The 12470-nt window shown below is 44.9% G+C and overlaps 1 protein-coding gene across 1 annotated transcript; it reads right to left on the bottom strand.

The window, feature by feature from the left end:
* Positions 1 to 610: 610 nt before the first annotated feature.
* On the bottom strand, positions 611 to 11690 carry STK35 (serine/threonine kinase 35). The gene is made up of 3 exons (XM_075276898.1): positions 11099 to 11690; positions 7276 to 8012; positions 611 to 3521 (listed from the first exon to the last, which is right to left on the bottom strand). Exons 1-2 carry the CDS (start codon positions 11547 to 11549, stop codon positions 7288 to 7290), a joined length of 1176 nt encoding a protein of 391 aa, XP_075132999.1. The 5' UTR covers positions 11550 to 11690; the 3' UTR covers positions 611 to 3521; positions 7276 to 7287.
* Positions 11691 to 12470: the final 780 nt, after the last annotated feature.

Here is a 12470-nt window from a genome sequence, read left to right as displayed (position 1 = left end):
TGGTAGGCCATAGGTACAGATTTACTAATAGTGTAAATTTAACACTGGTACATTAGACTATCAGTAACTTCAGTTGGATGAAAAGCTGACGATTGAATTTATACCAAGTTTCTGTACAAATTTTGGTGCATTTAAAAAGGGTTGTCCAGTGAGTATGGAGTTGAACTACTTGATAAGTCAGAGCGCTGCCTTGGATCACATGACCTAGAGGTTATGATATAGCCAGAACACTCAGATCCATCATCTGCATCCCCAGGACTAGGCAAGTAAACAACCCCATTATGCTACAACCCTATGAGAGTCTGAAGGCTAAAGCTGAGTACTAAGCTACCTACAAAAATACAAGTTCAATTCCACCTACTACAAGTGGGAGGGGGTTGGGTTACATGTATAATAAAATAGTATGTATGCTGTAAGCGCCCCTTTGGCATGCAGCCAGTTACCCACTTTCAAAGGTGGTCATATTAGATAAGACCTGCTTTAGGAGGAAAATACAGTAATGGTGTAAGAACTCAAAGAAATCCATGTGCATGAGGCTCAAGATCATACTTAGCAGCTAGTGGCACAAACCTTTTATTACCAGATCACCAGAGAAAATAGATGACACACATTGTAATTTGTACTCCCTTTATTAATATTCACAAAAGAAAATATACTCATCTTACATCACCACAACTGCCATTCACACATCAGGGAGAGTTACAGTGTAAAAGAAACATAAATACAACATTGTAAACTCACAACCAACTCAAACAAATAAAAAGGTCCTGTCACCAGCGTATGTGCAAAACAAGGGAGAGGGCAAAAGGTCCGCAGAGCAGGGGGTGCACTGGTGGGAGAGGAAAGCGGCCACTTTCTATTACAGCAGCAAAGAATGATCAAATCTATCCCAGAACAAGAGACCCTTTCCTTTGGGCCACTAAGTGAATATGCTGCTCAATCCCTACCAACTTATTTTATTTCTTGAGAAGGGGTGTATCTGAAGCCAATGCGTCCTGTTGGCTTTACGCTGCTCTAGGGTAAGTCTAGAGTGTTGGACCAATCATGCAGGTATATTGTGCAATTGTCTGAATTGGAGCAATAAATATTAATTCAATAGGATTGCCCCCCCAGCTATGCTGCCAGCGGCAAAACCAGGGGTCTCCACTCAGAAGAGGGCTACACTCACCAGCCATAGCATTGTGCCACAAGCTGCATCCACTTTGTGTATTGCACTTACAATAAGACTGCTCCAGCATGGTCTGTACATGCAGCTTGTGCCTTAGAATAGGAGCATGTGCATCATCTTTAGTTTACCATTTTGTCACTAATGGAAAGAACCAGATCCTATATTATATATATATAAAAAAAAAAAATAATCTGCGGAATCTGTTTTCATGCCAGTCCCACCCTTAGTCAAATGGGAGGTGGATTTAGGCCAGGACTATGGTGTAGCATGCGACATACTGCGCATTGTACAATATTCTAATAATGCTTGACATGTCACATGCAACACTGCTCCCACAAACAAATTGTGTCACATGAGATACTCAACTGAAGTTGCTTTTTCTGTAGTTGCCCTAACTTTGCTTACTGCCCACATTGTTTCATTCATGTGTATTAGCAGAATGTTACATTTTAGCATTTATTGTATAAAAACAGGCAACGAGACTCATGCATAGCTAAAACAATCACGTTGTGCGATGTTACAAGTCACAATTTGAGTGCAATTTTAAGTTAGTGTCGCCATGTGGTCCTAGCCTTAAAAGAAACATGAGGTCATACGCCACCCACTTTACCAGTTGTATTTATTTATTTTTAGGAGACTTATCAGGTCTATGGACCACTTATAGTGCTTATACCCTCCATCATACACTTCGTAGGTGGCCTCGCAGATGAAATAGTTAGACAGTTTACCATAAGTTGATACAGTCCACCCTCCCTTGTATAAGTAATGGAATGATCCAAGACAGTGAAGCAAACACTGTTCTGGTTGGAGTCTGCAGAGGGTACACTTCCCACCTGCACCCCAATGATCGGCAGAACGTTTACCTGAGCAATACATAAAAAATAAAATTATATATATATAGGAAGGTCAGAAGGTAACCCACAGAGACCCAACATTACACAGTGTAACCCACAGGGGGATGTTGTGGTCTAGTAAAGACATATGGCACAAAATGCAGACCTAGAACAGACTGACCCCATAAAAGGAATTGCCAAGAGTTTAACAGGTCTATGGAGAAATCCCTTATAGAAAACAGTAAAGGGAACACTTTGTGCTGGATAAATAAAGTTAGGTCACACGAGGTCCAGTTGCTTCCAAAAACTTCTGCCTTCCGTTCCTGTAGTGATAGAGGCTCAACATGGTTCACAGATCCACTGTCATCCCCTAGTCTTCAACAAGACCTTTATTTAAGCCATATAGTAACCGCTGCATAGACTCAATGAGCTCCAAATATAAGACTACCCTTACTTCCCTTTTATAATAAAAGAAGGTGAGCAGTCTGCAGTACAGCCCATCCAGTGGGAAGAACAGGGAGGAGGCAGGGGAGCATCAGGGACTTTGTAACTAGCAGGTAGTTGGGTGCAAGAAGCTACAGAATTAAATAAGGCACGGTGTTCCAAACAAGTGATAGCAAAGAGTGCAAGCCCCTCCAAATAACCCACAAGACTACAGGTCAGGTCTCCCAACTATTAATAGGCACTTTGGCAGGAGGGACCAAAAAAAAAAAAAGAAAAGAAAAAGCCTACCCACCTCTGCATGCAGAAGTCATGAAGGTGCAGGATGTGGGGGAAGGAGGCACAGGGAAGATGGGGCTCCGTCTACCCACTAAAGTCAGATTCCCTGAGACAATAAGTGCAGGATTGAGAGCAGTGCTGGGCATAAGACGTGGTGGCCCCCTTTCCATTATCCACCCACAGGTGATATGTTTAAAGGGGTTAGGAGTGGGATGTTATGGAAATGAAGACACTGATGGGCCTTGCCACCCCATGTCAGAACACTCCTGTCTCAAGATCCCTAAACAGAGACTTGAAGACAGCAAGAGTCTTAAATAGGGTCTTAATGAGCAAAAACAGAACAGCTCACCCCATGAAAGGGAAGGTGGGGCACATAAGGTGCTGCCCCTCAATTGGAAGCTTATTAAAACTCCTTAAACCACCAGCAAATAAAATATGAGTAGTTATAAGCCGCTGCTCATTAACAAAGAAGGCCGCTATTCATTGCATAATGGTTAACCTACAGCTAAGAGGACTACGGAATCCCCCTTGGTGCATTCTTTATTCTAGAGTGTCCATTCTAGTTGGTTTCAATACAGTCAGCCGGAAGCGCATAACGTAGAAGCCGCTCTGTGGTCAGTAACACAAATGTAACTAGCACCAGTGAACGCTGAGGAACCATTGTATTGTTTGAGAACATATTACAGGTGATCCAGTCCCAAGAGAGAAATCCAGGTGCAAGCAAGTAGAGGGGGAGGGAAGGATAAGCAGCGTCTTCAGATCCTGGGAAGACAGAACAAAAGCCTTGATCCATTTTAAACCTGGAGGAAAAAAAAAAAAAAAAAAAAAAGTTAGAGCAAGAGTATAGAGGGACAAGTTAATGAAAACTCACAATAGACACCCAACTTTATCCATGGATGCCCACTGAGTTTCTCAGTTACTTCACATGACACAGGCAAACAAAATTTATGGACTAAAGTAGCGTCTGGCATCTAGTGCCATGTGGCATTGAAGAAAGTTGGACATGCATGGAGACCAAAATGGAAGCCACAGAAGCCAAAAATAAATATATTTATGCAAGTTCACCTGTCAATTCAGCTTTGAACCAAATTCTGTGAATCCCTTCACAAACATGTGAAGTGAAGCCACCACTACATCCATTTCTACAATTCCTATTGTACTTAGTTGTCAGTATTCAGAATTGCTTGGCGCTCTGTCAGTGTGGCCTCTTGTCATGTAAGCTGAGCAATAACATGAACATCTCCCAATGGCAGAATAGTTACCCCTTCACGTACCAAAACCAGACTATTCCTTATACTGCAGTTTCCCCCTGACTGGAAGTGGATCTGAGTATATACAACAATCCAGTGTAGAGGTTTGCCTTCAGCTCTGCAAACATTACTGAAAACCGTTCAGTGGAGATGCTGGGTGTCCGGTCAATAGTATTAGTGCATTCTAGCAACTATGTGAAGCCATCAATATTAGGGTTTTTCTAGACCCAAAATTAATTTATACGGATGAACAGTTTACAAGATAGGCCATCAGTATGAAGAGTCTCTTTGGGGCCAGAAATCTCCTATAAGGGCAAGTTCACAGGGGGAATTTTGGACCGGAACCTGAGGTGGCGGCCTCAGGTTCCGGTCCAAAATATAGGTAGCAGTGACTGGATGCCGGTGCACTGCACCGGCATCCAGTCACACACTCCACTCCAGATTAGGCCTAGTCGGGAGTGTCTTCAGGCCTGAAGGAGACATAGCCTGAAGAATGAGCAGGTCTGTTCTTTTTTCCGGAAGCCGGAACAAACGGCTCCCAGGAAAAAAAGAACTGACCGACTCTCATTGATTTCAGTGGGAGACGTCTTTTTGGTCAGGATTTTGAGGCAGATACAGCCTCAAAAGTCTGACCAAAATACCCGTGTGAACTTACCCTAACTCTTATAACACCTTTAAGCTACATGTACAGGCCTATTTACATTATAAGATGTTTTTTTTCCCCCACAGTCTGCAGCACAAGTTGATACTGGATGGCTGCCCCCACCTCTACATCTTTATCCTTGAAATATCCGGTAATACAAGGGAAGAATTCAGATCTTTTCACGCAGGAAATTACTTCAATATCATAATCTCTAATGTCTGGAGAACCTACTTATGTCCAAGCACCATGTGGACAGACGGCACTAGAGGCCTGGGAATAATATCCACTCTAGTTCCTGCAGGACCATGTGATGAGCCTCAGGCATAGATTGTTCCTTAGGACAGACAACACATGAAGATACAGGAAGACTGAGAATTGCAGCCAATGCATACATCACTCAACTTATCAGCAAAGACCTTTCCTTAGAACATATGAAGGAAGAATTTAAAGAAATTTCCCCTCACAGCTCCATGAAATCTAAACTGTTGTACAGATAGCAGTTATACATGCCAGCGATTGTGCACTTTGTACATAGCAACCTTCAAGAATGAAGGACCTGTATTTCAGAACCACATGCGCTGACCAGTGAAAGCAGCCGCACGACTGACTGAATGTCTGACCCATTTCTGAGCTGATCCATGTGACATGATAGCAAAAGGTTTCTGAGCACATGCAGAGGGGGCACCACAGCACAGACAGCCTGGCACAAGCACGTGAGGATTAGGACAGGCAGCGATGGGGACAAAGTGAGGAGGGGGTCTGTGTGCAGGAATGTGCAGAGATGGCAGCTCTCAGGAAGCAGCTGTACACCAACTACAATCCACTCCTCATCCCCCCAGGCTCTGAGAGAGTTATATAAGCTGCATTAGCAAAGCATGAATGATTGTAGATGAATTCATAACAGAGCATTCAGCAAGCCTCCATGGGAGTGTTACAGAGATGTGTTCAGCAACATTTCACCACCAGGGGGAGCTAGTTAACAGATACAGCAGCCATAACTCTTGGGTCCATTCACACGGAGTAAACGCGCGCTCATTTTGGCAAAATACACGTGTAAAAATAAGACTCCCATTGACTTCAATGACATTTTACACGTGTATTTTGACGTGTTTTTTTACGTGTATTTTGACGTGTTTTTTTTTACTCGTGTAAAAAAAATAAATAAATGTAATTGAAGTCAATGGGAGTCTTATTTTTACACATGAATTTTACCAAAATGAGTGTGCGTTTACTCTGTGTGAATGGACCCTTAAAAGAGAAACAGCCATCAGGTTTTGCATCGCTAAGCAACCATCAAGTCCAGCAATGAAGCAAGGTGCGCTGTCCTCTGACACAACCACAGATGTGTCCCAAATTAGTCTCCAGGAAGTGAAAAAAAAAAAAATCATTAAGGGGTTGTCCAGGCAAAATGGACAACCTATTTAGTTTTTATATCAGCTGGGGCAGAAAAAAAACCCAAAACAAAACCACACACAGACCGTTCCACAATGCACCGTGGCTCTACAGAACGGTCTGGTCTTCTCAGCCCAGTGGAAGTCCCAGCCACACATTGCATGCCCTCTAATCAGCAGCCTCAATGTCACTACCTGTGACATCATGGGTCTCTTCCAGAGACTGCTGATTGGCCTTAGCAGTCACGTGACTGCTGAGGCCAGTCAGCAGAACTCAGGAAGAGACAGCAGAGCAGAAGGACTGGACCATACTGGGAGGACAACAGGGATAGGAGTGCATGATCGATAAGAGAATTGCCTGTACAACATCTAAACTTGGAACAGTTGGAGTCACGTCAGAAAATCCTGTTATTTCCCCAAACGTGGCAGTATCCAAGTCTCAATATTGATGGCATATCCATAGAATAGATCATAAGTATCAGACCAGTGAGAGTTTGACATTGTACGGAGCCATAGGCAGTTTCACACAGTGTACAGGCCTATTGAAGCTCAGCCTAGCTGCAGTGTATGAGTCACTGAGTGTATAAGTGCTGACCCCCACAGTCAGATGGCAGTGATCTATCCTAAGGGCAAGCCATAAATACAGAGTCCTGGACAAGTCCTTTAAAACCCAGTTGTGTAAGAAAATGCTGGTGATTAATGGTCCCTAAAACTAGTTACCTTTAAGGCCAAGGTCCCACATAGTGGAAATGCAGCTTTTTTGAACCAAGGCCAAGAATGGCTACAGAAGGAATGGGAAATAAAATATGTATGTATATATTGTATGAAGCTCTTATACTTCTACCTTAGGCTCAATCCACTCCTGGCTTTGGCTCAAACACACAAAAAAAAAAACCAAACAAACTGCGTTACCACAATGTGGGACCTTAGCCTAAGGTCATCAAGTCAGATTGTCACAAGGCCCCCCCCCCCCCCCCCCCCCCCCAATTTTGGAGTGACTAGCATGTGTATAGGGATGTCCCAATGAAAGGGCTGGGCAACTTGCTTTGCTGATACCACATGTGTATATTTTGTCAGTTATTCAGCTCACCATATAATGTCTACGACCAACTTAGAGATAAAGAGCCGTCCTCCATTACTGTCATTAGAACCCTGTGAATCAATGCTTAACCACTTTGATCATCACGCACAAGAGACTTCATACAACCTACCACCATTCTCAAAGATTAATACAGGTACTATCCTTCTGTATTACAGACCTTCTTCTTACCAGAAAGGTGCATTAAGCCGCACATGTAACTTGGTCCATCCGGGTCTCCAGCTCAAATGCATCTGGCCGGTCTTGAGGATTAGCAGCCAGCATGTCTTTAAGCAGCTGTCGAATGCCCTCAGACATTGAAGTCCTGCGTTTCTGTGGGATGTGAAGCTCCATCTTTGGGTTCTCTAGCAGCGCTTCCCCTACAGGAACAATCTCACTGCCCTGCTTTATGTAGGTCCCCAGCAGCTCCTTCTTGGTCTCAGCATCCACAAATGTGATTCGCTCAATCATAGCCCAGATGATGATGCCCAAGGCAAATATGTCTGCTTTTGCAGTGTAGTGTCCCTCCCACACCTCTGGAGCCATATAAAAGTCTGAACCACAGGCCGATGAGAGCCAGTACTTATTGACATTGACAGTCTTGTTCTCGTTGCTGCCTCCCCCATTGCTCTCTTTCCCTCTGGAGGCAAGTCCGGCGCACACTTTGCTGAGGCCAAAGTCTGCCACTTTGAGCACCGGGGAGCCAGAACGTTCGGTGATTAAAATGTTGTCCGGTTTCAGGTCCCGATGAACGATCTGGTTTTTGTGAAGGAAAGCAATGGCACTTGTCAGCTGCAGCATGAAGCTCTTATTGGTGGCTGGGTCTGGGCGCCTGGACAGGACATATTGGTTGAGGTCTCCACCTTCACAGAACTCCATGACAAACCATAAGTAGCAAGCTTCTTCTGTGTAGCCCAAAATGCGTTCCCCTGCAAAAATATATAAAAAATAAATCAGGGATAAGATAATACAGAACTGTACCAAGTTCAGACCCAGTCGTACGATTATCTTGTATTAATCCAGGGTTTTTTTCTGGACAGAGTTGAGGGTAGCTCTAGAGTACTAAATACAGGTTGTAACTAAGAATCAGGGTAGTAAACATCTTTTTACACCAATACTATTGTAATTGACTGCTTACCTAAAAAATAAAACTCTTCAACACTGAACTTGCAACACCAAGAAGGATTAAAAATAAATAAGACTTGGAATATAGATAAGGGAGCGTTCACACTACCGTCGGTGTCCGACATGTAGTGTCCGCTCCTAGTGTCCGCTCAAAATCTGTCACGGACACTAGGAGCGGACACTAGATGTGTCCGTGACACCTGTCATTCACTTTAATGGGCATCGGGTGCGTTCTTTTGCACTCCGTGCCCGTCCTTCTCTGTCCGCAAGAGAAGATGTCCGACTTCTCAAGCGGACAGAAAAGCCCTGCATGCAGGGTTCCTCTGTCCGCTTGAGAAGTCGCACCATTCTTCCCATCAGATGATTGGACTATGCAGGGGTTTCCTCTGCACCCCTATTGTGACATTGCAGGTCACTGTTCTTCAAACCACTGGGATACAATGCCAAGTAGCGCTGACATCCTAGTTTAGGTGGCCTACCAGACTGCTTGAGTGATAAGCCAAAAAGATCCTGTCCCTCAGTCTGTGACAACTGGTACATCAATGAACAGGAAGCATCACACACGCCAATTCGATACAGATTTTTTGGCTTCATGTAGCCCTTTATCGCCATCCCAAAGATAGGAGCTTTAAAAGTGTGATCATTTGTAGACATTAGCAACACTTACTTTCTACATAACCTTACAGCTGCTTATGCTAGGTTCCCACTAATATCACCTCCATGTACAATGTAGGGGCCATCTGCTAAGATAGCTGTAAACACAGTCTGACCCCATTTACTATAATGTGATCCATCGACTGGAACTGGCTAAAAAGTCCTCTGGGCAGGACTTTGATTCTCAGGCAGACACCACACTGCAGATGTGAACATGGTTTTATCCTTTGTGATGTTGCAATTTCAATGTTGGAGTGTACAAGTTCTAAGTACCCATCTATACACCATTGTCACATGTGTATATGGGAAAGCTTAGTGACAAAACCAGCATAATGACAGCAGGTCACTTTGTTCTTGTAACAAGCAGACCATCTGTTGCCAATAGCCCCTCCCCATCAACTCTCAGGAGCACAGGTAGAGTCTTACACACTGCTGTAGGTCTTCTGTACTGTGTGTATATAATAGACATACACTAACCTTCCCTAGGGTCTGCACCTGAGCTCCACCTCCTGTTAGATACAACTAGTCAAAATGACATCCTGAGTATCACTTCTAGGGAATAGCTACTCCCCAGTGACCACGTCCTAATAGATGCCAATTATAGAGGCAGCTAAGCCGAGGTGCTAGGATGTCCAGGAGACTGTTATACAATACATTTGTGCCCCTACCCACCCATTATACAGGACAGGTCACCTCAAGAACTGGTCAGAGATCAGACTGGGGAGGATTAAGTATAGTCATAGATCTTAATCTGAACATCATGTCGGAGCTGTAACCAGACTGCAGAAGCAGGTCAGCAGCCTGACACAGATGGGATAATCCACTTTTTCCTGTGTTGCCTTACACGGCCCCAAAGATGCTCATGTCTGCAAGAGAGCGGCATCTAATGGAGAAATAAAGGCTATATACCATGCCCGCAATGTCAAAGTATATGGTGAACACCCATATTAAGAGGTTTTCTATACACACTAGATTTACTTTGGCACATGGGTAAATCCAGATGTTAGAGACGCTGGCCCATCCCTGCATGTACAATACAAACAATCCTGTCTCTTGGCACATCTCCCACACCTGACAGATGCCGGCCTCCTGAGAGCACCTGCATGTAACTAGTCCATACCAGCCGCCTTGCTCGAAAGACAAAGGCATTCTGCCACTCAGCCTAGTGCCAACAGATGGCACAACACTGGAAAAGGACAATGAGCATCTCTATTCACTATTAACTGACACTCGCTGCAGTAACCTACAAGTTTCCACATTCTTCAGCAGATGCAAGATGGACTGGCACTGGGCTGGTCAGAATTTGTTGGCTCTGGACACCGACAAGAACATCACCATTCACTAAGAGCAAGTAGATCTTGGCCACAGAAAGAAATTACACCAAGAGTATTAACAAAGTAGTAGAAAGTCATAAAATAAAAACAAGAGTTCAGACTAGATCTTAACTAGTTCGGGCCAAATAGGCTAGGGCAGACTCTAAACAGTACTCAAGTGTCAGTCACTTAACATGGATGCCCACTACTGGCACCTCGGCACACTAAATCTTGGTCTGCCTGCTAAACACGATTACTTATTAGCTTCACATGTCAATAATAGTTCAAAGACCCTCTGACCAATACATCCATAGCCGGCATCAAGATCCATGTCCAGCCTATCACCGGGCATACTCAGCGAGCCATCAGAGTACATGCACTCCTAGATGGCCAGTAAGTGCCATATTCTTATCCAAACGGCAGTGCCAGCCATTCGCTTCTTGTAGTAGATGGTTGTATTATAGCAGTTCTATTCTCAAACACAAGCGGCAGCAACTATTGTAGGCAGTTTCCGACTCCACTCCTGGACAGCACTATACAGGGATTAGTATAGACAGTATCATACATACAGCCATTACTGACCACATGTATCCTAGATCTGTCACCTACAACCACCCTGACAACACATGCAATCTCTTCATAAGGACCAGGCACCCATTCTGGGGGTCACAGTGTTCAGCAACCCCCAAGTTAGAGTCTATTTCACGTGGGAGCATCACCTGGCACAAGCTGGCATGACCCCACTACACTGGTGACTACTACCAGACAGACTCAGGGCCTGCCCTGTCACTTCTATTAAGTTGTTAGCACATTAGTTGTGACTACCACTGTATGACTAGCCCTGAGATGGACGCTCTCCGGGCACCTCCAGTGACACACCCCCTTCACCAGGAGGCCTCAGTCCCCGGCCTAGATTAGCGCACCTTTGAGGGAGGTCTCCACCAGGCGCAGGTACAGCTGGCTGCTCTTGTTACCGTGGCTCATCTTCTGGGCCAGGCCGTTCCTCTGTAGAACACACTCTTCGAAGCGAACTATGTTCGGGTGCCGGCGGCGCAGGCTGGTCAGGGCCCAGAACTCGGACAGGGCCAGCTCGACGTTCTCCGGAGCATCACAGCGGATCTTCTTTACAGCCACCCGGGCCCCACTCTTCCGGGCCACAGCCTCGTACACCACACCGTAACTGCCGCGGCCTATCTCGGACAGTAAACTGTAGCGAGGACGCCGGGGCCTGCCGCTCACCTCCACCTCCTCCTCCGGGGCCTCGGGCTTGAGTATACCGTTGACAGGCTGCAAGTTGAGGAGGGGGGCGGGGAGCCGTTCTCTCAAGGGCCGTACTCCAGGGCTTCTCCGGCGCTTTCTTCTAGCGGATTCCATGTCGATGACTGCTCCGCAGGCCCGAAGACCTCATCCCTCTTCCGCTGTGGCTTGTGGGGTGCACAATAAACTAGAGCACTGTGAGGAGTAACAGTCAGGAATAGGCCTCATCTCCGTCCCCAGAGCCGTGCTCCCAACCGGCTCCTCTATACACTGAGCAGTAACTGCCAGGAGTAGCTCTACAGTAGAGGAGGACTCAACCATTGAAGCAAAAGCAATAGGGGGTCAAAGTGACATTACTGTAGCACACCAATAAGCCTATACCAATAATTACAATTTATAGCAATATTAAAAATTTCTCTAATGTCAACAATATTTATCAGCAGTGTATAGAAGGAAGAATAAAGTAGATATACAATTATTAAAATGCAACCTCCCCTCTAAAAATAATGGTAAATCCCAAACCTGGCCGAGTGTAAACAGCAACTCTGGAACAAACCAAAGACTCTAGAAGGGGTGAGAGAGAGTCACATGTGGTGGTAAATGATGCACTTTGTATTCAGGAGAATGTAGTTGATAGCTACGGGATGTATTTTGCACTTAGTGACGTGAACTTGCATAATCCGTTGAATAGTAATCCATGTGGAAAGCATTCAGGTTACCCCTTTTTCCGGGTTTGAGGCGGTCCGGGTCACATGATCAAAATGCGCGGCTAATAAGATTTCAGCAGGTGCTTCTCAAGAGTGTTGAGGTAGTTTTCAGGTGCTAGAAGTAAACGTATACTGATCTGAGGCAGAATGGTGAGGAAAACACAAGAATGTATTGTTAAAAACACAGCCCCAGTCTTCAAAGTGCTAGTGTGACTTTATATTCTTAGAACTTTGGAACACTAAGTACAAATAACCTGTTATAGAGGCTCTGTCACCAAATACTAAATGCCATGTCTTTATTTCATTCGCCTCGTGCTCCTGATCAATTTGG

Source organism: Leptodactylus fuscus, chromosome 6, assembly GCF_031893055.1.
Source record: "Leptodactylus fuscus isolate aLepFus1 chromosome 6, aLepFus1.hap2, whole genome shotgun sequence".
NCBI lineage: Eukaryota > Metazoa > Chordata > Amphibia > Anura > Leptodactylidae > Leptodactylus > Leptodactylus fuscus.
This window is presented reverse-complemented; position numbering and strand designations above follow the sequence as displayed.